The 27,647-nt window shown below is 38.2% G+C and overlaps 1 protein-coding gene across 1 annotated transcript in view; it reads right to left on the bottom strand.

Annotated features, from left to right (window-relative positions):
• The window catches only part of LOC149776684 (calcitonin receptor-like), an 81,354-nt gene that overhangs the window by 27,720 nt on the left and 25,987 nt on the right, over positions 1-27,647 (bottom strand). The window contains exons 3-8 of the mRNA XM_089941218.1: positions 23,656-23,769; positions 23,029-23,126; positions 19,299-19,396; positions 16,792-16,918; positions 14,568-14,721; positions 12,135-12,207 (exon numbers count right to left, since the gene is read on the bottom strand). Of these exons, the coding sequence (XP_089797344.1) occupies positions 12,135-12,207; positions 14,568-14,721; positions 16,792-16,918; positions 19,299-19,396; positions 23,029-23,126; positions 23,656-23,769 (664 nt within the window). The remainder of the gene's footprint in view (positions 1-12,134; positions 12,208-14,567; positions 14,722-16,791; positions 16,919-19,298; positions 19,397-23,028; positions 23,127-23,655; positions 23,770-27,647) is intronic.

Raw genomic sequence — 27,647 nt, forward strand, 5'->3', positions numbered from 1 at the left:
GGAATACAAATGGCTATTACGTGGAATCTGCTTAGTGGAAGAGGAAACTTCTAAACGAAGTTTGAACTGTAGGTTACAGTTTGGAGCATTTAAATTTCCTACTGGAGAAAGAAGATCTCTGAGTAGAAAGTACGTGTATTGCATCCGAAAAAAAGAGAATATAAAAACAGGCTGCCATGCCAAGGTTTTTATCACATGTGATTGAACAGATTCCGTGCAAGGAACTCACTGACCATATTCAAACCGTGGATCATTACCATCAATTATTACAAGAACTGTATCCCTTTAATTTGGGACGACGCATAGTGTGTCTTAGTGACTTGTTTTCTGGGATTTCGTTTATCAACCGATTCCTTGTGGACTCTTTACGAACAGTACTTACCACCCAAATGTCCTTAAATGGTCACGAAAGACTCATTTTGCTCAAAGCCTTGCGTTTTCATCTGGATACTTCTCGACCTCAACAGGAAAAAAAGATTCGTCAACTTTTAGCTACCGAAGACGTGTATGACGATGTGTGTGTAGCTTGTGACTTACACCCCCATTGGACAGGTGTCCGTGACTGGAGAAAGGGGGTTTTGAGGCTTGGACCCAAGAAGTGGCCCAGTATGCACGAGAGTTGTTCAAGGAAAAAAGTTACTTTTCAACCTGTGTTAGTGACGGTGCCAGAAGAAGAACCCGTCACCCAGGACAGGACTGTCGTGAAGATGCCTGAAAGGCCCTTCCGGGAAGACACTTGTTTGACCTTACCCAATGTAGAACTGGTCAGAACATTACCCAAAACATGTTGTACAGACACTTGTGTTTATTCCACGTTGATGGTTTTCATGTGCCTTTTATCGTTGTACTTAAGCCTTTGGCTTTTATGTATTTTTGTCTTTCGTGTTCATGTTTAAAACATTCAATAAACGTGTCCTGAAAAAGTATATAAACTCTTGTCTTGTCTGTTTTTCGTGTCACAAGTGACATTCCTAACACTATGGCTACCTCTGCTGTCTCTGCTCCCTCTTCCTCTACTGTCAAAGTCATCGACGAACACTTAGATCGTGCCAGTTGGGAGGCTTTGTATCTTCGCCATCTCTTTAACATGCTCATTGCTGGATCTAGCGGTTCAGGCAAAATCGAATTCGTCAAACGTTTGATCGAACATAAACATCATTTGATCGATCGACCACCTCAATGCATCGTGTGATGTTACAAAGAGTGGCAATCGGCGTACAGCCTCTTGCGAGAAAGTCAAGGCGATTCCATCGTGTTTGTGGAAGGCATTCCTAAAGAAGACGACGGCATCGTCTCTGACTCCCGTCAAACCCATTTGGTCATTTTCGACGACATGTTAGGAGAAGACGAAGAAGAAATTAAGCTGTGGTTCATGCGCAAAGGGCATCACCGTAATGCCAGTGTCGTTTACATCACTCAAAATTTGTTTCAACAAAGTAAAGCCCATCGCACCATCAGTCTCAATGCACATTACGTGGTCTTGTTTAAAAGCCCTCAAGATAAATTGCAAATGCAAGTCTTAGCCAAACAGTTAGGAACGCCTTGGCTGACTCAGGCGTACGACGATGCCACTCAAACTCCACACGCTTATTTACTCGTCGATTTGAAACCTACGACCCCCGATGATTTGCGATTTCGTACCCAATTGTTTCACCACTGGGGCCAAGACGGAGGGCCTGTCCTGCACATGTCTCCGTCCTCGACTTAACCGCACCAAAAACAATCTATAAAAACATCAAACACTTTTCGTCTGTCTCACACAATGTCAACATGACGTCCCTTCAATCACATCTCCCCGTCAAATTGATTCGTGCCTTGTAAGGCATCAGTCGAGAAAAAAATCCACAAATACGGGCTCGTGTCTTAGAACTAGTCTCAAAGAGGTCTTACGATGGTTCACGGTGACAGTACGTCAATTACTGCAAGGGATCATTCAGATTCCTCATCAAACCAAACGCTTTTTTGATCGAAACAAAGTCGCTTTGACCCAACTGGCCGATCCTCGCATCGACACTCAAACCAAAAAACAAATCATTTTGAAACCTGGAGGGAGCGGTACTCTAGGAGGGGTCATCATTCGCTCTCTCTTAAGATGGGATCCTAATGCCCCCAAAGTTCTCCCCAAGAAAAAAGTCAAACGAAGCTCCAAGAAGAAGAAGAAAAAGACCAGGTCCCCAAGAAGACCTGTGTCTCCAAGAACTTCTCCAGTGGCGGGACCCTCCTCTTACCAGACACCACCCCGGAAAAAGAAAAGCCCCCAGAAAAAGAAGCAGAGAAAAAGTCCCCAGAAAAAGAAAAGTCCACAGAAAACTAGTCGCAAGAGAGGCACTTCGGCCAGGACGCAACCTTACACTCGCAAACCACGACCTGCAACGGCGGTGACCGCGTCTCCGGCAGCCTCAGGTCCATCCACTTCCCCGTTGATGACACCAAGAACTGAAGAGTACTTGGAGACGTTGATCACACCAAGAACTTCTCCGTTGATGACTCCAAGAACTTCCCCAGTGGCAGGACCCTCCAATTTAGTGGCAGTGGCTGCTGCTCACAAAGTACCTGCTCCCAAAATCAAAGTCCAAGAGAGATCGGGCATGTTACAAAGTTTACTGGATTTGTCCAAGCAAGAACTGGCTCGATTTAGTCCGTTACGTACCCCTGCACGATGTGTCATGCCTGTCCTGAAGTTGATACGACGTAAAGACAATCAGTGGCGACGCGTTCCAGTATGAAAAAATGTGTGTGACCAAGTAGGGTATCAGTGTCTTGGTGCTCCTGAAGATGTCACCCTTCAGAAAACATCCCTCTTCTAAACAACCCCAAGGAATGAAAAGGAAAAGACTGCCTCCTCGTTTAGTCAAACATGGGGACATGTTATCTGTCCTGTCCAAAGCTTCTCCACCTCTACGAAAAAAACTCATTCAAACGGCCTCCAAAGAGGTTATCGATACCGTGTGCGAATGTTGTTTGCACGTTTTGAAAGGCAAAATCCCTTTGTCCAAACACCAGAAACAATGCTTAGGTAAACATCGTCACGTTCTTCGCCAAATGGTTCAAAAGAAAATTCCCATTCGTTAAAAGAAGAAGATGTTGGTACAACGTGGAGGAATTTTACCCCTCTTGTTAGGCCCATTGCTGAAAGGAGTCTTGGGAACCATGTTGGGAGGCCTGATGGGAGCAAAATTAAAAGGCCCTCTGGAGACCCAAGATCTCAGAATCGACCCCTGACATCCCATGGAGGGACGAAAACTAGCTTTAGTGCCTTACAAACTATGGATAGAATACCATCGTTGGCAAGAACAACGCACCCCGCATTTACCTCCCAATCCCAATTTGAGCGAGATGTCCCAGTTACAACACGAATTGCAGTCCTTGATGGATCCCCAAGATTTGTCCGAAACAGAAAAATCGCAAAAGTACGGTCAACTCTTGCAACGACTGCAACTCTTTCACCAGAAAGCCTCAGACGAAACAGCTCCTCCCACTCTGAAAAATTTTAAAACCTTGATGAAAAGTCCAACACCATCACCTCTACTACCACCACCACTACCAGTGACCAAGACAGAAAAAGGAGAAGAAGAGGAAGGGTTTCAAACTCCACCAGAAAAAGTACGCAAGTTAACAACACCACCTACCTCCAGAACTGGATGGATTAAAAAGATGAAGACCACCCCTTCTTCATCACAAGAGAAAAAGAAGGTGAAGACAGAAGTGAAACAAGAACCGATATCCCCTGTTCAGTCATCCTCCTCCTCGACACCTATTGCCGGTCGCACACGCAAAGCATTACAATCCAAGAAAATACCCCAACAGAAAAAGAGTAGCATCCTCCAAGAGTGGGTGCCTTATTAACACACAAACCAACAAATGGAAAAAGTCTTAGCCAGCATTTACTACGATCCCTCCCATCCTGCAGGTTACGCAGGAGTTCAAAAATTGTATCGTGTTGCCAAAACGCGACTGAAAAGTATCCGTTTCCCTCAAGTGCAACGATGGTTACAAGAACAAGCTACTTACACTTTACACAAACCCATTCGACGCAAGTTTTCCAGAAGTCGTACCCGAGTGGAAGGCATCGATCATCAATGGCAAGCCGATTTAGCCGATGTCTCTCATTTGGCCAGCTACAATCGTGGCTACAAATATTTGTTTTGTGTCATCGACGTATTTTCCAAATTTGCCTGGGTCGTGCCCTTGACTTCCAAATCGAGCAGCGTGTTAGTGCGAGCCCTGCAACGGGTGTTGAAACAAAGCGGTCGTCACCCTCTTCGATGGCAAACGGACAAAGGTACCGAATTTCTGAACTAAGCTTTCCAAAAAGAATTAAAGAAACGTGACATTCATTTTTTTACCACTGAGAATCCTGAAACCAAAGCCAGCATCGCGGAACGTTTTCAACGCACTTTGAAAGAACGCATGTGGAAATATTTTACGCATCACCACACTCTGAAGTACATCGACATCTTACCGCACCTGGTGAAGCGTACAACCAATCTTACCATCGAAGCACTGGACGTGCCCCACAAGACGTTACTCCCGAGAACGAAGTGCTGGTGTCTGATCGCCTGTTTGGTACGTCCCCGACGAGAGCTGTCCCCAAGAAAAGTGGAGTGTTGACCGTAGGAGATTGGGCACGCACTGGCAAAACCAAACGCACTTTCGACAAAGGTTACTTACCTAACTGGACCACCGAATTGTTTCGTGTCACTGGACGAGTGCATGGTCGTGATCCTGCCGTCTATAAATTGGAAGACTTGAACGGAGAAGTGCTCAAAGGAACGTTTTATTTGCCCGAGTTAAAACGTGTCACCAAAAAAGAAGACGACGTGTACGACATCGAAAGCATTCTCGAACGCAGAACCCGTAAAGTGGGCAAACGACGTGTCAAAGAAGTCAAAGTACGTTGGAAAGGATATCCACCCAGTTTTGATTCTTGGATCGACGCTTCGCAAGTCATCGACTATAAAAAGAAGTGACCATCATGCCCTTTCACACAGACGCAGCTACTACTGCTACCACTCCTTCACCCAGTTCTTCTCTGCAAGATTTACAAAAACAACCCTTGTGGGTGTGGTGTGGAGAACGTGTGCCTAAAACGCAAATCGTCTTTTTCTGCCAAATCTTCGTGGTGTATTGTGTCATCGGGGCAGCCATCGCCAATTTGAGTTTGCAACAAGGAGACAAGCAATTGTGGACCATTTTATTGAGCAGATGCATCGGTTACCTGCTTCCCAATCCCTCCCTGAAATTCTCTTCCAACGGGAACAACGGGAACCTTGTGTCCAGTGCCAATGCCAGTCACCACTTCAACAACAACAACAATAACAACCCCATTTTGGGTGGAGACACTCCTCTGACGTCCAGTAACCCCTCGGACAGCCACAGAACTCTGGAATTATGAGTCACCAAAACCAATTTTACTTAACCTTACACAGTGACAGTTCCATGGAGGTGTTTCCCAAGAACACGTTGTGCTGTTACACGGCCAAATTACCTCAGGCCATCCCATTAGATCACGAAGCTCATTGGGAAGTGGCTTTAGTAGAAATCATTCCCCCGACCCAAGTCCTCAATGTCCTTCCCAATCAAAATATTTTTACGGTGGAAGTACATGACGAGCCAATGCAACAGTACTTGGATGCCCACGTCAAATATAACATAAAAATCCCTAGCTCAAAAACTCAAAAGTGGACCACCTATCAGTTGTTCATTCCCCCAGGCTATTATTTTAGTGGTCAACATTTGGTGAGCACCATAGCTTCCAGGTTTAATGTCGTGTTTCTTAAAGCTTTGGAGAGTGTCAAAAAAGTGTCACCCTGGAATACCACAAAGTAGCTCGTCGCTTCCCGATGAAATTTATTGAGGGGGGTAAAATCATGTCCATTTTATTTTGTCCTGAATTCTTTGACATGTTGGGTGGGGACACGGACATGAGGATGGCCATGCTCAAGAAAAACGAATTGCCAGTTATTTCCGACAACGAGTCTTTTGCCAAGCTATTTCGTTCCCCAGTAGAACTGAACCAAGGACTGAATTTGATGTTTGTTTACTCCGATGTGGTGGAGTATAACGTGGTGGGACACACCTCCGTACCGTTACTGCGTGTCATTCCTTTCAAAGTGGATTCTGCCACGGCCGCTGACGATGAAGGTGGAAACACTTATCACGTCCACCGCGAATTTGTACATCCTCATTATTTGCCTGTCAGCAAGTCGTATTTGGACACGGTCAACATTCCTATAAAAGGAGATCTGGGACAAAATATTTCATTCACCAAAGGGAAAGTCACGGTGAAACTCCATTTTCGAAAACGGTTCTCTCACGACTCGTAAGTCATGTATCCAGTGTACCGAGGGGTTGCTCGACGGCGAGGACACGGTTTAGGAGATATGCTAAAATCGGTTTTTCGTTCGGTGGCCCCGGTGTTGAAACCGATGGTGACACGCGGATTGCACGCCTGGAAAGATGCGGCATTGACACACGGTAAAGAATTTCTCCAAAATGTCATCATCGACAAACACAACCCCAAAGAAGCTTTCTTGAGGGCAGGCAAAAATGTCTTGTTGCAAACGGGTAAATACCTTTTGGGCCGACGAGAGACACCTATAAATGCTATGCACGCTACCGAGTCAGGCATTCAGCAAGGACAAGGTAGAAAGAGACGACGAAGAAAACACCCTTTTACCAGACTTCACACGTCTTAAGCTAGAAAGACAAAGAAAAGAAGAACCGTTCGAGACTTAGACGTTTTCGATTATTGAGACATAGAAAAAAATGATGCACCGAGAATCTTGCGCTTGTTCCAAGTCGGAACTGGATCTGTTTGCCATGCCACCCACCATGATGACAATGCAAGAATCCCAATGGGTGGAATTTCATCCCGTCTCCTCTTTGACAGCCTCCGCTCCCATCGAGATTGAAATCAAAGGACAGCCCTAAGATTACATCGATCTGAATAGCAGTTACTTGCACCTGAAAGTCAAAGTTATCCAAGATGACAATACAGTCATAAAAAGTGATGAGGTAATAGCTCCCGTCAACAATTTCATGCATTTCTTGTTCAGTGGAGTGGACTTGTACTTGAATAACAAACTAGTCAGTAGCAGCATGGATACTTACCCTTATCGTGCCTACCTGGAAAATCTCTTGACGTACGGAATAGACGCCAAAAACACTCATCTCAATGCCTGTGTGGTATGGGAAGCTGACGATGCGAACCAGTTTGAAATATTCGAACTTGATGAAAAGAAAGAACACAATGAGGGATTTGTAGAACGAAGAAAGAAAATTGCACTAAGTCGTAGTTTAGAACTGATGGATCGTTTACATTTGGACATGTGGTTGCAAGAAAAGTATTTCCTGAATGGGGTGAATGTTCGCCTGAGACTGAATCGTAGCAATGCCGCTTTCCATTTGATAGGTAATGCCGCTTGCAAAACTGTCATCGAGGAAGCCAGGCTCTACGTAGGACTCGTGGAAGTGTTACCTAAAGTGGGTAACGACATCAGTCAGACCTTGAGCAGAACGACCGCTAAGTATCCCATACGACGCGTAGAAGTGAAAACGTTCACCATTCCCGCTGGACAGCGATCCATGATCGAAGATCATCTGTTCCAAGGACAGTTACCCAAACGTTTAATCCTTGGTATCGTCGAGAATGCAGCTTTCAACGGAGCTGTCGATAAAAATCCTTTCCACATTCGACCCTTTGGCGTGTCCAAGATCGAAGTCAGTTGCGACGGCAAGACCTTGTGTACCCGACCTTTTGAACCTGACTTTGACAAGAAGAATTACTTGAGGTCGTACTTGTCTCTGTACGAAGCCACCGGACAGTTAGGAACTAACACCAGTCACGGCATTACGTACGACGATAATGTAGGAGGCTTTGCTTTGTGGGCTTTTGATTTCACTCCAGACCAAGGCAGCGACGAGGGACATTTCCACCCTATAAAATCCGGCCAGATTCGTGTGGAAATTCAGTTTACTACAAATCTATCAGATACGGTGAACGTCATCCTGTATGCAGAATTTGATAATACGATAGAAATCAACAGTTTGAGAGAAGTCATTCTAGATTATTAGAAGCTATGGAAGACTGTTATCCCTCTTTACCTAGTGGAGAAACTTTGGAATGTGAGGAGACTGTGGAAGAAGAAGTTATCATGATGAAGTCAAGATGGCCAGAACAAGAAGCCCATTTAGTCTCCTGTTTTGCCAAACACTTGGTCGAAAAAATGACGGAATTGATCAAGCAAGATTGCTATGGATGTCAAAACGATCATCCCAGTCAGATTCAACACGATAAATGCCTGATGTTGAGTCAAGAAGAAAAATTGGACGAGTATCTGGACGAAGCTTGGAGTCTCATCTCAGACGAAGTCGTATTACATCAGTGGTATAAAGACTTGCGTGAACACTCTTGTCCACCATTAACCACTCAAGAGATCCATCGTATCGAAGCTCTCCTGAATCAGAGTGGGGAGACGAAGCGAAGAAACGGTTATTTGTCAGACATTTTCAAGCAAAAAGTCAGGATCGAATTGATCACTTATTATTACCTGTGAAGAAGAAGAAGAAAACCACACAAATCAATGGATACCTGGGAACTTTATTACCTTTTGAACCACAGCTCGTACACGGCTTCTTGGAACCCTGTCGTCTGTGCTAAAGATGAACTCCCTTATCGCAAACCTCAAGACCATCAAGCTTATGTGATCAACACGGACGACAGTCATCTCCCAGGAACCCACTGGGTAGCCGTCTACTTTCCTCAAGAAGGATGTGTGGAATATTTCGATTAGTATGGATTGCCTCCTTTGGAAGACGATATCATTAACTTTATGAGAAGAAATGCTCAGACCACCCGATTCAATAATGTGAAATTACAAGGCACAGATTCCTTGGTGTGCGGACAATATTGTGTGTATTTTCTGCATCATCGTAGTCGGGGCTATTTCTTAGAACATTTAGTGGCTCAATTTGATCCTCGTTCTTCTTCTAGAAACGATGTGAAAGTAGATCGATGGTTTTGTGACCATTATACTGGTCTTTTGTCTCAAGCTAGGAAACGTAGTGTCCATCAATGGCCTAATGACTTCCAACAGTGGAAATCACAATTTCATTCACAACGTTGTCAGCCCCGTCCAAAATAATGTGTTAGTTGAAAAAATGTTTGTGATTAGAAAAAAAATGCTTGATGTTAAATTGTTGGGTTATTGTTAAAAATGTTATAGTTGTTTGTTAGTGTTAAGTGATTTTGAATATAAATTGTGTTTTGAACAAAATGCCTTTGTGGTTTGTTTGGCTATAGGAATCTTGATTCATGCTCTTTGACTTCTTACTATCCCTCTCATGACACTCATTGAACGTTCCGGCTCGAAAACCGTGTAGGGATGTTTTCCTTTACGTCCGCGCTTTGACTTTAAAGCCGGGGTAGCCTCCAGTCTAATCATCCATTGTTGACTCATCCTCCTACGAAGATGTGCTCCAGACTAGCTAAGCAAAACGAAGCCTACATGAATTTGCATAGGGTCAGACACAGTCTGATACCGAAGCCAGAAGAGATAGAGAATGTGAGAATGTTAAAAGTCACTGAAGACCTGATAGAAGAGCTCTTCAGAGAAGAAATTAACAGGGAGAAAGAAGAATGGACAGAGAAGTACAGACTTCAGAAACAGCAGAGAGAGAACAGCAACAGCAACAGCTGCAGCAACCTGAACCTGACAGAGGCTTTGTCGATTGTCGTATCGACACCAAAGAGTTCTTCTTCTCTTTCCGAAAAAGCAGACCTATCGTCAGAAAGTCTATCGTCAGAGGACGTCGCATTCTTAGAATATAAAAGATCGCCCTAGCTTCAACTTCGGACACAAAAGACAGCCCTTTTCAGGGCTACCCAATACTCTAGAAAAGAAATCACAATCGATTTGCCAATGTATGTATGTAGAGTAGTGTGAATATAAACACTCACTCTTTTCTGGTGTGATTGTATGTGTTTATGTGCGTGAGTGATTGTAAGCGCTCAAGTAAGTTTTTGTGGATAGTAGATTATGATAATGTTTTTTGCTGTTTGACGTGAGTGGATAGTATGCTTTGGGTTTGATTTGACTGCTTTACGTGTGTGGATAGTATATTATTTGTTTAATGAAATTTTTTAGAATAGTTATAGGTAGTATAAAAAGTCAGTGAGTGTTTCTTTTAGGTCCGCGCGTTGTTTGGTTATGACCTAGGTAATATAAATTTTGTTTCAGGGGGATGTTTTCCTTCACGTCCGCGCTTTTTGTATAAATTAAAAATCGCTCGGCAGTCTAGCTACCCTTGTTGATTGATCAACACTAGAGAATGAGCAGAAGGCTAGCGAAACTGTCGGAACTTCATGTGCACCTGGAATATGCCAGGCTCATACTAAATGAACTGGCCGCAGAGGCCATCGTCGAAGAGGGAAGGATGAAAGAGGAGGAGAGAAGAAAAAAAGAAGAGGAGGAGAGAAGAATAAAAGAAGAGGAGGAAAAGGAGAGAAGAATGGCTGTACCACAGACACAAGAAGGAAATTTCAGAATCCCAGAGACAGAAGATTGGGATTCTGAAGCCAGTCATTCCGCCTCTGCGCTCCCAACAAAAAAAGTAAAAGGAGACTGGAGTAGAAGATGCGTGTGTGTTGCCAGGCCTGGAAGGTGCCATTATTAACCAGGTGCCCTGGAGTTCAAAACAAACAGCCCTTTTCAGGGCTACCCAAACCTTTAGAAAAGAAATAGTAATCCATTTGCCATTGTGTGTATGTAGAGTAGTGTGAATATAAACACTAACTCTTTTTTTCCTAGTGTGAGTGTATGTGTTTGTGTTTGTAAGCGCTAACGTAAGTTCGTGTGGATAGTAGATAATTGCGTTTTGTAAGAGCTTAAGTTGGTTCGTGTGGATAGTAAATTTGGGTTTGTTTATTGCTGCTTCACGTATGTGGATAGTAGATAATATGAGATGAGAAAAGTAGAGGATGTTTTCCTTCACGTCCGCGCGTTTTAAGTGATGATCTAGGTAATATTTTTGGGCTTTAGGGGGATGTTTTCCATCACGTCCGCGCTTTAACTATAAGAACCCACGGTATTCGTCGTTCACACCATTCTACAAAGAATAAAAAGAAGACGGCTTCGAACTACCTTGATAAAATGAAAAAAATTGCAAGATGTCCTGGACAATTTGGGCATGATGGAGCAAATGTTGGTTAACCTAAACGAGGATCACTATTCTTATAGTCCCCATCGAGTGAAGATGGAGATCAACAATTTAAGAAAACTAAAGGACATCATCAGTGATCTGTTAAAAGAAATAAAGGAGGAGAAGGAGGCTGAAGAGGAAAGGATAAGGATGAGAGCATGGAACGAAAAATTGAAAAAGAAGAAGAAAATGAGAAGAGAAGAAAGAAGAGGAGGAGAAGCAGAAAGAAGAGAAAAAGAAGAAAAAGGAGGAAGAAAAGAAGAGGAAAAAGTGTAGGACAGAAAAAAAGAAGCTGGTGGAGAAATAGAAGAAATTAGAAGAAGAAAACCAAAGGCCCTTTTCAGGGCCACCCACATTTCTTGAAAAGAGATAGACTTTCAATTGCCTACCCCTTTTTTTATTTTTTTTATTTTTTATAAAAAATAGAGACCCCTCCCTGTTTCAATTTTAGATAGACGCTATACAGTCCCAGGGTTTTTTGTCCATGTTAAATTTACATAGACCCTATATAGTCCCAGGGTTTTTGTCCATGTCAATTCCCATAGACCCTATAGTATCCCAGGGTTTTGTCCATGTTAAATTTACATAGACCCTATAGTGTCCCAGGGGTATTTTTAATGGTCAGTCCCATAGACCCTATATTATCCCTATTCACTACTACTGTGAACTATAATGAAATGACGTAATGGTTGGACTCCTACTGGAAAATCATATCCCATACTCTGCGCAAAAATATGTTATCATACATTTTTACAGCAGACCGTGAGTCAGCTGTTCCAACTGTTGAATTTTGATTGGAGCTGCTATGTCTATATCCCAGTTGATGCGTTTTTCAAATCTGTCCGTACAAAATCTCCAGGGCTTTGGGAATCTGATTGTTTGTCAGTTAGTTATGTTCAAGGCATTGATGTAAAAACGGGTAAAATACGTACTCTATTGTCTCCATTTCCGAATCGGTGCTTCCACGAACTCCTGCATATATACCCGTAAGAACCAGAGGAAATACTGTAAGAAAATAGTGAAGAAACATAATTAATGAAAACAGGGATCTTAAGATTGATATCTGACTAGCAACTGTTTTCGTATATCTGCTAACATGTGGTATTAAACAGCATCACCAGTATATTTAGTAGCATTCAACAAGTAATTTATTTTACTTTAATAAAATATGAAATTAAAAAGAACTTATACCATTATAAAACTAATCCCTAATAATCATAAACGTGTATCACAAGCGCAGAAAAATAGTGTGTTGAGTACATGTCAGAAGCGTTCCGAAGAATTCCAATGAGCTATTGCACCAGTAGTCTTGAATAGGTTGATATATCAACAGTTTCGATGCATCACAATGATATCATCCAGAATGCCTTTTTGAATGAATTCACAATAATCACAAAGTAGTGTTTTAGTCCCAAACGCCAATGAGCAATTTGCAATTGTAATTATAAATTAAAATAATTAATTCATCTCAAATTATAATTGAACAAATCGTAAAACGATTCAATTAAACTTGGAATGAATAAATTTGATTATAAGAACCATATATACAATATAATAATTATTGTCATCACATACGTAACATCTATTTTTAGATCCTATTCAATTTACGATCCTACCAGAGTCAGGTCACGTAAAAAAATTTATCACAAAAGATATTCGATACAGTTTACAACCATGAATAAAAATTACGAAAGTTAAATAAAATCGTGTACCAGGAGTTACAAAAGGTATATATATGTAAGGCAGTTTACATGCATTCCATTTGACGACGAAGATCTCAATGTCTTAAGATCATAAAATAAAATAAAAGTAAAACATATATTGAGTGCAAATGCTTCTCAGTTTAACTGTAAAAAAGGAAACTCAGAAAGTTATTTTTTTAATGCAAAATAAAATAAGAGAGACAAAACAAAACCAGTTAAAACTCGTATTCACCATTAAGCACTTTATACATAAGTAGCCGTTTTTAAATGAGAAAATTAAATTGTCGTACTTGACGCTAATGAAGCCAAGATTAAAATTAGAACACAAGATAATGGCATGTACCTAATACACTCAGGCAAGACTAATTTTATATTTCATATAAATCATCCATTAGAATAATGCCTGTTTCATGGAAGACAATGAAAACTTAGTGAACTGTAAACCTTCCCCTGCATATTGTTCCAGCTTTGTCAATTTGGTTACTAGGTATCTCTGGAAGCACTAATATTATTACGACTAGGCTTGGCACCCCTGTTTGATAATGCTACCATGATTAAAACTACACTAGGCATCCTAGATAATGAAAATACGAACATGAGCAAAGTTACACCAACATAGTATCATACTCTGGAAGTATTAACACGAGAACAACTACACTAGTCATCCGAGATAATGAAAATAAGAATTTTAGCATGTGTATACTACCTGGTATTGTAGGTTAGAAGTACTAACAATAGTAAAAGTACACTAGGCATCCTAGACACTAAACATACGAGCATGAGCATAGCTACACCTACCGAGTATCTTTGGCTGGAAGTACTAATACGAGTACTAACAGGAGTAAATCTGCATTAGGCATCCTAGACGATGAACATGAGAATAGCTACACCCACCTAGTATCATAATCTGGAAGTACTAACACGAGAAAAACTACATTAGGCACCCTTGATACTGACCATACGAAAAGTGAGTAAAGCTAAACTCAGCTGGTTATGCAAGATGTGATATGTCAAACATACAGCTTAAATAATATATTCTATTTATACCACACAGAAATACACATAAGTATGTCCCCACCAAACAACAAAAATAATAATAAAAATATAGCACAAATGATCGTAGGAATTCACTGTTCGGCCTACTCCTCTCCAACGGCTGTTGCTACTGTGTGTCACTTGTATCGTGTGACACTTTAGACAGATACCGTGGAAAGTACACGTGTACATTTTTAGGAATCTTGTTTCTCGAGGTTACGTACCGAAAGTTCAAGTTTATGGTTTTCATCCAGCTCATGTTTTAAACTCTACAGATTTCCAGGTATATTACGCCGTGAGGTTGACATAACAGGAAAAGCAGATGGAACTTTTACAAAATAGTGTAACATGTTTAATTCATTATAAAATGGGGATTATTATCTTTCCTCGTTCTTCTCTTCTATTACAAAAACGAGGAAATAGTCCACCGATGTAGAGAGTATTAAAGCAGTAATGTACTGATAACATCACAATTAGATGCGTATGTACGCACCGTGGCCAAAACAATTTGATATACCAGCAATACTGGTATGTCTATCCGGGGTATTATTTTTAATGTGTGTGTGTGTGTGTGTGTTTGTGTGTGTGTTACAACAATTTGATTTATTCGTGCGCTTTCATACTTACACCATCCAATCACGTAACAGGAAAAAATGAGAACTTTCCCGGAGTTGAAGGCATACACCATGATAGTGTTAAGGTACAGCCCCTCGCAGAACATCCACAGAAAGTTACAGGCTGTGAAATACTGGGTCGCTACGAATAGTACTTGACACCAGAGCTGAAAGTTTGAAAATCCATTCAGTCTATGGAAATGTGTAATTACATGATCTGGGGTACACACTGACTTATACGATGGGTGGAATCGAACCTGCGTCCTTCCGGTCGCAAGTCCGACTCTCTAGCCAAAGAGACACAGTTGCTCACAAAACCCAAACAAAACAATTGATTCAGTTTGTGTAATCACTAACCTTAACCGCTAAGAACTAATCTCTGGTCGTCACACGGTACGGGGCATTAAATAGAAAAAGGCTTTAATGTCCTTGAAATAATCTTTCTTTAGAACCCTTCTCGTGCTTAATGCTGTCTATAAATAAGTTCGATACATTTTGGTACCTGATCATAATACATTCCATCCATTTTTAATAATGAACGCGTTGAATCTATTTGGAAAAAGAGAAGTGCCTTTATGTCATCAGTCGTCATGGAAAATTTAAAGAATAACTGTGACAACGATTGAAAATCTTATTGGTCTGTTTTTCGTATGGTGACAAATGAGAACTATTTTTAATGTTATTACCTGTGGATAACGTTTCCGATATCCATTTGTTCTGAGATGGCGCACTTTGTCATTTTTCATATACCTGGCAATGCGATCCGAACGTCGAGAAAATATGACCTATAGTCAAGTTAGCGATCGGTAATACTAGTGTCATCAAATGGACTTTTGAGTATTTTAGGAGACAAATGAAACAGGTGCCGCAGATATGACTACTAAACTACAAAACATAAACATATTAGACTTAACTAAATAGTTTCAAGAAGCGTTGTGGATGCATTAATGTAACAGGCAATGATAGGGTGTAAAAAAAAATATGAAACGTATTTTTAGTCTAATCCAGAGTGGAAAATCTTACCGAACACGAATAATTGTTCAAGAGCTTTTGTTCCTGAAACCAGCTGGGCATGAACTCTTTATCCCTTGTATGATGGGAATGTAGCTGTTGTCATGTGGTGTATTTGCAAGGTATGTCTTTCTCTTTTTATGTGGTATTGCTGCAAGGTATGCAGTTCATTTATCACGTAATATTTCTGCAAAGTCTGTGGTTCACATTGTAGTCACATTGTCAAATGGTGTCAACATTATAATAGGTCAGGTAAATATAGCGAACAACAACACGATAATTATCTTTATATATATTTATATAACAATCATGTATCTATATATTCATCCATCCATCCACTCACCTACCCACATAACTATCCATCCATCCATCCATCTATCTATCTATCTCTCGATCAATATATCTGTATCGAACTCTCTCTCTCTCTCTCTCTCTCTCTCTCTCTCTCTCTCTCTATATATATATATATATATATATATATATATATATATATATATATATATATATACCTAGCTCTATCGCTACCTAGCTCTATCTCTATGTACCCATCCATCCATCTATCCATCCATCCATCCATCTATCCATCCATCTATCTATATATATATATCCATCCATCTCTCTCTCTTTCTCTCTCTCTCTCTCTGTCAAGTACATAACATTCAAAACAACGTAGGATTACAATTCTGCCATTTATTTATTGATTCAGTTTCAATAATTTGTTTGAATATATATGGATACCAATTAAAATGTGGACACTGGTGTGTCAATATTTGTTTGAATATATATGGATACCAATTATAATGTGGACACTGGTGTGTCAATATTTGTTTGAATATATATGGATACCAATTAAAATGTGGACACTGGTGTGTCAATATTTGTTTGAATATACACGGATACCAATTATAATGTGGACACTGGTGTGTCAATATTTGTTTGAATATATATAGATACCAATTATAATGTGGACACTGGTGTGTCAATATTTGTTTGAATATATATGGATACCAATTATAATGTGGACACTGGTGTGTCAATATTTGTTTGAATATATATGGATACCAATTATAATTTGGACACTTGGTGTGTCAATATTTGTTTTCATGGAACATAGTTTACCTTAAAAGCTGTTTTGAACTTCCGTACAGACAGATCGACGTACAAGGATCATAATCATAGTTCAACCTTAAGCGTTTAAACCTGAACAGAGACAAAGTTATACACACCGGATTCTCTAACTGTGTAGGTCCATCCAGAGAAACAAGAAAATAGTACGGCAGCCATGACAGCCCAGTGAAAACGTAAGAGATGAACAGGTTTTTGTGGATGGTTATTCTGTCACATCTCAACTGCCTGAAAGAACATTAAAGTGACATATTTCATCGTTCGCTGGATAATTTTTTAAAATCTTGTTTACGTCTGGTGAGTTGTGAATTACCTTGTCATTGATTTCTGAAAGCCCGTCTCATAATTTCTTCTCTTTTTCCAGCACGATATATAAATATTATATAGCGCCTTATACACACGAGGAAACTTTTGGGTGCTTTTCCATAGCTTACATGTCAGCGAAAATTACTATTTTCGCTTCACAATGGATGATTTGTAATCAATCAGAATATATTTTTATATTATTAGATACTATTAATAGTGTTGGTTTATGAATCAATTTTAATATTTAGCCTCCTGTTATGAGATAGTTACGTTAGAGATCGGTAGTAGTCATTAAATGACTATATATAATCATAAATATGTAGATAGGCTGTGACGTATTTTTGGCCACAAAGCAAACGTATATATATATATATACACACACACGTTGGGGTTTGGACCGAGACAAGGAAATCCCAGGCAAGGGGTTACGATATTTGTCTCCCCACGAGGCTTGCCGAGGGAGGAGAAATATAATGTAACCCCGCGACTGGGATCTCAAGGTCTCGGTCCAAAACCCAACGTAGATCCTCTTTCTCACCCAATAATTTCTTTTAAAACCAAAAGGAACTCCTCACTTTTGCAATATAGTTCACGCGCAAATCTTTACATGCGGTGCATTAATACAAATATGTTTATGAGGATTGTGGTGTGACCGTGTCTTCCGAAGTACACAGTTTTCATGCGTGAACGAAACAAATAACATAACACGTTGCATAGCATTGACGTGTTATCACATTTAATATATGGATGTTAAATGAAATTGCCAATAAATAGTTAATATGTATTATAAGAAAATGTTTCATTTTCATCAGTTCCAATTTAGAAACTTATATATTGTAAATAATCAAACGATACTGGGCTCACACCTATGTTGTAGCTTTATTGGCTATTAATTATAACGAAAAGTTATATGTAGAATGAGTGTCCGTGCTTGGGTCATTCAGGGGTAGTTAGTGATATGTGTCACTATCGTATATAACTCTCTTTTTCTTTGGAGGAGGTGAAACTGCTTGTGACATACTTGTTTTGTCCTGAATATTGATTGCAAAATTACCCCCGTGTATAAAAGACCCTCCAAATACGGACCCTAGCGGATAATCATGTGCTAAACTTTCAAGTTCACTGATTCTTTGAAAACTTATTTTTATGTCTTGGAAATATGGCAAGTGATACAGTGAAATTTGCTTATCGAATAATGTGTTGACGGAAAACTGATTCCTTCTGGATGGTATGTGCATTATTTGTCATTAAATATTGTAAGTATAGTTTTGATTCAAATGGGACATAATTGAGATGCTTAACAAAAGTAGAATAAAGCGTGTTTGACATAAACCCTTTCTGGCTGTTACTAAGTTTATGTAGTTGTTAAGAGCGTTTGGAGGCTATGAAGTGTATAGGTCTATAGTCTATGTGCATGGATCAGTGTTTTCGGTCATATGTCATTTCACATAGCATTGAAAATTTTATCCTATCTGTAACATAGTAAATTTTAGGTTCAGTGTCATTACAGGTAGCTAACAGTATATAATTTGTTTCACACGAATTATTTAAAACTAGTTAGGCAGCTTTAGCTTCTTTTAATGACGCTGACCTGAACATGAGCTAGGCCTGCATATAGGATACAATTGACCATGCTTTATGGAACCAACTAGCATAATAACAAAAGCTCGACATCGTATGCGTGTGTCTTTGTCTCTCTCGAAATGTTTTTGTATGGTTTATTCTCAAAGATGGATTGACCTTAAGTTACTGTGTTTTTGTTATATATTTGTTGTTTTTGTTTAAAAGTATTTCTGAGCGCGTGGACACCTTGACTGAGACGATTGGTCTGAGATGACTAGACTGAGATAATAAAAGTAAGTTTAGCAAAACAGAAAGATTTCTCTCTCGCATGGGTGAGAAATATTAATACAGATTTGGCCACAAAGCAAACACAAACACACACACACACTCATATATATATATATATATATATATATATATATATATATATATATATATATATATATATATATATATATATATATATATATATATATATAACACAGGGTTGTTTCATCGTACTTATCTCTGTTTTTATCTTGTTTAATTAGCCTGAGTTTTGCCATCATCTATCCAGAGAAAGACATACAGACAAACCAACAGACACAGACAGACAGACACATACAGATAGACAGAGACACAGATATATACACAGACAGAGAGGGAAAGAGACAGGGAGACACACAGGGGCAGGCAGACGGAAAGACAGATATACTGAGCTGTGGACGATGTGAAATGATTGTTATCAACGGAGACTCACTTGAATCTAAAAAAGATAAATAGAGAGATTGCAAGCATCAGGAGTGACAGACTAAAACCGACGACATAAATAAAGATATCCCTCCTGTTATCTTCTTCCTGCAAGCAGATAATAAAAACGTGTTATTAATAATAGTTTCCAGATGGTTAACCTATTTAGATTACATTAACTATTTGTCTGAAGATGTCCATTTTGAAAACAGCTGTGGATACAGTACCAGTGTGTAATCGCACTTCATAATTTACATGAAGTAATTACTCATGAAAAAGCATATTCATCTCCCGCTATGATAACATGTCATCAATCTCTTTTGTCCCTACATGATAAAATGTCATCAATTATTTTTGTCTCATTATGGTAAAAATGTCACCAATCATTTTTCTCCAATCAGGATAAATGTCACCAATCATTTTTGTCCCATCAGAATAAATGTTACCAATCATGTTTGTCCCACCATGATAAAATGCCACCATTCATGTTTGTCCCACCATGATAACAAATCATCATTCATTTTTGTCTCGCCATGACAAAATGTCACCAATCATTTTTGTCCCATCGTGATAAATGTTAACAGTCATTTTGTCCCAGCATGATAAAATGTCATCAATCATTTTTGTCCCATCGTGATACAATGTCACAAAGCATTTTGTCCCACCATGATAAAATGTCCTCATTCTTTTTAGTCTCACCATTATAAAATATCACTAATAATTTGTTCCACCATGATGTAACGTCACCAATCATATTTTTACCCACAATGATACAATGCCATTATTCATGTTTGTCCCACCATAATAAAATGTCATAATCCGTTTTGTCCAATCATGATAAAACGCCACGAATCATTTTGTCCCACCATGATAAAATGTTATCAATTATTTTTGTCTCACCATGATAAAATGTCACAAATAATTTTTAATTCGTTTATCTTTAAATATTAAAGTCCAAGTCCAGTCATTAACTCTTACCTATGCTAATACTTTATATCACGTTTTCAAATTTAATATCATTGAGCTGGTAAAAAAATAACGCCTGGTATATTTGGATTGCAAGTATGTACAGCCGTTTTAAAAAACATATGTCGTGCAATTGAAATTTAGAACCGATTATGGATACCTAATATTTAAATACTGAATGTACTATGAGGAAGTAAATACTGAATGTACGATGAGGAAGATATATATTTAGGATGCAAAGCATATCAACTTCAAAGCAAATTTTAATCTATTAATTGCCATATCCGATTATTTTGTAATTAAAGTAAAAATTCCAGTAGCTAGAATTGGAACATACACATCGATTTAAGTTCCACATATTTTCTAATAATACATGATACTTATTCACACAGAGATTAAATAATTCCAAATGTTGATGCAATGTATTAGACACCGTATATTCGATATGGTGTATTCGAGTAATTGATGTCCGAGTAATCTATGTCATACGGCATGTCATTATCTTAGGTTGAGACATAGCAACCGTCATGGCCGTTTTCGCCACATGATGAAACGCACGGCCGCGGATAGGATTTGTGGGCTTTAGGAAATATTCTCCAGTAGGCCACAATGAATTACAACAAAAAAATGCTTTCTATTCGACGGTGGGCTCCATAACCGTCGTGGGCCCTCGGAGTTTTAGTTGTCCGATCTTGTCCGCGGGCCTAATGAAACATACTCGAGAATGTGTTTTGCGTTCATATTACATTTTTTACACATTTTACAAAATTTATATCTTTACGTGTTAGCATTTATCTTGTTGTTCTTGTTCTTGTTGTTATTTGAAATGGTTTATCGTCCACAGTTTTTTTTTAATTTCATGTAACATTTCGAACCTAACCTTCAGTTAGCTAGCCCCTATTGTTCTGACGTGGCATAAAAGACAGAGTCAAACATACAAATTTAACGGAACCTGTGTGAGGAAATAGGAATCGAGAAGATATAAAGACGTTTACCTGATTGTTGTTATAATTCTAATCAGCTCAATAGTAACTTTAGTTTGAATAGCAGTTTCCAATAGTGATCAAGTCCGTCGTGCTGACCCATCTTTGCTAGCTAAAATTCCGATATGATAACCCTATCTACATCTTGGCGGATCGAGCAGATATTTTTTTTAAAATTCGGGTCTGTGAATTTCATGTCATGCGGCGGCAGGCCACCGCATCCAATCAAAATTAAGTTGTCCAAATTTGAACACTGTTCCTACATCGAGACAATGGGAGAACAAAACTCGAAAAGACTCATAAATAAGCAATTATCCACTGCCAGTCTGTGTTTGTAAAATACGTTTCACTCAGATACATCTGTAATGTTTTTCTCTTGTACATAGTCTTACTTTCGATATGAAAATTTCAAAGTATCCTTTTGAAGTCACTTGCCTCTACGATTTTTGGCCGATGTACAATGCACCGCTGTTACTCGCTATTGGTTGGTTGGCTTTACATACTAAGGGAGGCAAATCATGAAATCTAATAGATGTCGCAAGGACAAAGTACTAAAATATCTGCTAGAACCGATGAGTTATAGAAAGGGTTAACATAGTGTAACCTTGGTTAGCGAAGTTGATAATGACTTGGACCCGATTATTATGCATCAATTGTTTCTGGTGAGTTCACGCATTTTGACTTGTAGATAATAAGTACATCCAGCTTACAGAAGGTTCAAACTTGTCTATCTTTTAGCCAAATGATCATATACTTAAGTGATGTACTAGGGTATTTAATGTGGTAAGCAGTCTTTTTCTTTGCCTGAGACAGTGAACTGCACAGAAAAAAAATGAACTCGACAATTGCGACGAATCAAAGGACTTAGAGAATACAACTAGATACCGAAAATGATTACAACTGAACAAGGAAAGGAAGCAATGAAAGGAATCTATTGACGAGTTTAAGTGAGATTGAATAAAATATAAGAAAATCTTTCTATATCTTCCATAATATATGGAAATCACTTATATAACTGAATATGAAAGTGTAAGATTTTTGCTCATTGAATATGTGGCAGACCGGAAACTATCACCACTAATATATTTGCATTTCAAACAACAAACCATTTTAAATAATTCCCTCGCTCTGTGGTATATTATAGCTTTCTTAAAGATCATATGAGTAGATACGAGGAATACAGTGGGAATTTTATTTTATTCCTCAAAAAACGACGATAGCTCACTGAAAAACGGGCATATTTGTATGGACTGGAAAGTCAGAACTAGTCTCTCTTCTAGGAAAGACCAAGCTTGGCTGTCCCATAGGAAAGCCTAAACTTGGCTGTCCTCATAAAAAGCCTGAACTTGGCTATCCCCTATGAAAGACTAAACTTGGATGTCCTCTATCAAATAAGCTGTTCATCGAAATCTGATTGATTTGCTTTCTCTAGTACATTACGTGACCTGTTTGACATGAGACTTGCGACACCTGATTAACTGCCTAACAATTTTAACTGATTTGGCGATGGGAACTGGGGATTAACCTTTTGCACTAAGCTTTTATATAGCTTATTTTCACTCAAGTTTACAAAGAAGCGCCTGCATGACCAAACCCACCCGCTGAATATCATTTGATATTTGCTCGTTCTGTCTTTATATGTTGGTGTTGTACTCCTCCTTTGAGATTCTCAAATGATAGAGAGGAAACATTTGAGGATTTTACATGTTGACAATAACACTGTCCATAAATGTACATTTCATTTTGCAAACAAATGAGCAATATCGGCCATTAATACAGTAGCCCACTCACCTTCTGTTGGGCAAGACATAAGCTATAATTGGCCCACTCTCTTCCGACTGCAGTAACATACCAGGTACCGTTTATGGTGCATTGCTTGTGGGCTTGAGCTGGAGAAATATTCAACATATATTTTATCAGCATGTGATAAAAATGCATATATGCGCATTTATGTATCTGCCTGCATCTATGATATATATGTTAGTACACACACATACAGACACACAGACACACACACATATCTCTCTCTCTCTCTTTATATATATATATATATATATATATATATATATATATATATATATATATATATATATATATATATATATATATATATATATATATATATATATATATATATTTGTTTATATTTATATAGATAGATAGATAGATAGATAGATAGAGATATGTGTGTGTGTGTGTGTGTGTGTGTTTTACAGTAGGTACTATCAACACAATCCTAGCCATCACTTAAACACTGATCGAAGACATATCGAAACGTAAAACAAAACAAATTTCGGGCATGAAATTTCACGTATTAAAAAATTAGGATACACTCTACTTGTTTTGTTTCATTTCTAACTGTATGAATGGGAGAAACATAACTGAAGAAAAAGAATTTTTATAAACCTCAATTTCTACCTTTCGTGTTATATCCAGGAATCGCAGGACACTGGATGACAGCAACGCTTCCGGCAGGTGTGTCATCCCAGCATCCTCCAACGATATCTACAGTTCTGTTGCAATACGGGCCATCTGAAATCAACACCAACTGATCAGTAATTTTTTAAAATTTTATTTTGCAGTACTCCCGCATCCATATTATTTTCCTGAGACAAACAGCGAGAATGACAAGACCTAAATATAGAACAAATTCGAAAGCAACGCCATCATGCAAGTATCTGTTGACTGCAATAGTAAGAAAATGCTATATTATGTGATGCAATTTAATGCCTTGCAGTCTTCATTAAAACCACAACGTATTGAAAAACTCTTGAAGCCAAGTTATGCGCGCAGACTAATAAAATTGTTTCATGACAGCTGCCTCTCGTATCTTTACTAAGTATTCCTCCCTTCCTCCCGTTATACATATGCCAATAGGGCAATGCATCCATACGAATTATTCCTCCAACTATATGTATATATACTGCATAAAGCTACGTTCATATATTCAACAGAGTATATATTTTTATTCATTAATGTTCTTAGCTTTCAGAGAAATTTCTTGTTGAATCCCATGAAATGATTGACATCAAGGATATTTTTACAACTGGAAACAATACCTGGATTAAGCTGCATTAGTTGCTTTTATTAACGTGTTTTCTTGTTTTGTTTGTTTTTTATTTCAAACATACTAGTGGGTGACGACGGTATTTATCTGCTCCCATAAATTGTGATGCAACGCACAATAATTACACAATCCAATTAAGATAAACAGCTCATAAAGTTTTTAAAAATTTGCTTCTATACTTAAGAGTCATTTAATACGAAAACTTAGAATTTCACCTAATGTATCTGGCCTGAGTAACTGGACGTGCATATGACATGTATCTGGGTTGAGTATGTTACTGGCACTGTATTTGATATGCATTTGGGCTGTCTCTTACTGGCCCTGTATTTGACATGCATCTGGGCTGATTATGTTACTGGCCCTGTAATTGACATATATCTGGGCTGATTATGTTACTGGCGTTTTATTTGACATGTATTTGGGCTGATTATGTTACTGGCCCTGTATTTGACATGATTCTGGGCTTAGTCTCTTACTGGTCCTGTATTTGACATGCATCTGGGCTGATTATATTACTGGCCCTGTATTTGACATGTATCTGGGCTGATTATGTTACTGGCCCTGTATTTGATATGATTCTGGGCTGATTATGTTACTGGCACTGTATTTGATATGTATTTGAGCTAAGTCTCCTACTGGTCCTGTATTTGACATGCATCTGGGCTGATTATGTTACTGGCCCTGTATTTGACATGTATCTGGGCTGATTATGTTACTGGCATTTTATTTGACACGTATTTGGGCTGATTATGTTACTGGCCCTGTATTTGATAAGTATTTGGGCTGATTATGTTACTGGCCCTGTATTTGACATGATTCTGGGCTTAGTCTGTTGCTGGCCATGTATTTGATATGTATTTGGGCTGTCTCTTACTGGTCCTGTATTTGACATGTATCTGGGCTGATTATGTTACTGGCCCTGTATTTGATATGTATTTGGGCTTAGTCTGTTACTGGCCCTGTATTTGACATGTATCTGGGCTGATTATGTTACTGGCCCTGTATTTGATATGTATTTGGGCTTAGTCTGTTACTGGACCTGTATTTGATATGGATCAGAGACTAGTATGATTGTTACTGGCATATTCAAGTAAGACTTCGTGAATATATTAGCATTTGCAAATAAAAACAATAATTCTAAAGCAGTGAGTCTGTACTACCCTTCCCTCGCAAATAGGAACACGCATGAACTAGAACTATATGAAATCAATATATATTATTCTATATCGGACACCATTACACTGCCACTTGTTAACTCTTCCGGTGATGAAACTGTATTCAACATGTTATTGGTGTATGTAATTGAAAAAGTAAAGCATGACTTCAAAAGATTTTGCTAATGATGAATTGTGTTGCTTAGCTACACACCGACACCAAACCTGACCCGGATGATTTTGGTTTCGTTCCACTTCCTCTGATGATGTCATACCCCTTCCCCCAATTACCCGTTCCTGCTGAAAAATTCATTTTCAAGTAAAACATGTTTCAGTTAGGATTAGTAAAACAACTGCTAGATTCCCTTTTCCTATGACTTATTACGAGTTTCAAGTAAAAAAATATCATTTGCAGCACAATTGATGGACCTATATTTATTCCTTCAAATCATCTATCTATCTATCTATCTATATATATATATATATATATATATATATATATATATATATATATATATATATATATATATATATATATATATATATATATATCCATCCATCCATCCATCCATACATCCATCCATTCATCCATCCATCCATCCATCCCTCTATCCATCCATCCATCCATCCATTCATATATATACACACAATTATCTGACAAGGAACAGTGCAAAGCTATTATCTAACAAGCCTGAGTACTTTCGACTCTAATGAGTCTTTTTCAAAGGCACATGCAAAACTAAGACAAGAACAACAACAAAAACAAAAACAAAAAGACAAAAAAAAATGGTACCCAGTTGAGGTTACAAAACTTTGCATTATTGTTTCTTCAGGAGTAAATGCTGTTTTACCTAGTTTACTTTAACTTGATGCTGATGCTGAAATATATTTGATACTGACCTAGAAATCGATGAGCCATACCGCCATCAGTTTTTTATGTAAATTTGTATGTATGTATGTATGTATGTATGTATGTATGTATGTATGTATGTATGTATGTATGCATGTATTGTTACGTTTAGGCTCTTACAAAAGAGTGAATACAACAAGCTTTGTAAAATTTAACAAATAATTTATTTCCCTAGAACACAAGGTCAAAATGAGATAAAGAACTTACGGTTCTACGAATAAAATCAACAAAAAAAAACAAAGAATAAAACAGTGGTTAAAAAAAAGAAGTCCAAGTAATACAAAATCCTAATTAGACTGAATTCGAAACCCAATGAAATTCAAAATGGAAGGCGATGACGTATGCGGTGGTCAGCGTCGTACTGATGTGCCAACAGTTCTTTGTTGAATCACAGAAAATAATATTCCCGTGTTTCAATTCTATGTAAATTTCGAAAACTATCATTGCCCCAAAAATAATTTATAGCACAAATATTAACGGGGGAAAATAATCTCTTGGAATCTAAACAGTTTGAAAAAATAAAAAAAATTCCCTCAAAACGATCACAACAAAATACCTTTCAGTGTCGATGGCATGCAGCCCGAATCCCCAAATTCTCTATTCAAAACAGTTATTCACTAATTTAAAACGCAAAACAAATTCCCTTATAAGGGTCATATGACCACCATTCTAAAACAACATATAAGCTTTATACATGCCTAACATCACGTACTCCCATCATGGCCTCGATTTCACTTTATTAATCTTATACTGAGAAAGAATTTTTTTTAAACATTACTGATTCTGAATAAAGGTCAGGAACTAGGTCAGCATTAGATTAAAAAAAAATTATATTATTAGTTGTTTATGAAAAACAAGTCAAATAGAACTTAACTGATTTTGTTGAAAATGTCAAATCCAGTAAATAAAGTTACATTATAATAGCTTGTAATAGAATATAAAAAAAATTTAACAAACACTTCAATTAAATCAAATATAAACTAAATCAATTATACATCACAGTATGTATGTATATATGTATGTCTGTCTGTCTGTCTGTATGTATGTATGTATGTATGTATGTATGTATGTATACATGCATGCATGCATGTTTATATGTATGTAAGCATGCATGTTTATATGTATGTATGCATGCATGTATGTATGTATGCATGCATGTATGTATGTAATATGTGTGTATGTGACATTTATTTTGTTGACTCTCTTATCACCTTGGAAACATGGACACCTGTAGCTGTATTTGCTAAAGCAATATTGACAAACCTGATATGTTTATATA

This window comes from Sinohyriopsis cumingii, chromosome 18, assembly GCF_028554795.1.
Source record: "Sinohyriopsis cumingii isolate HCF-2022 chromosome 18, ASM2855479v2, whole genome shotgun sequence".
NCBI classification, from domain to species: Eukaryota; Metazoa; Mollusca; class Bivalvia; order Unionida; family Unionidae; genus Sinohyriopsis; species Sinohyriopsis cumingii.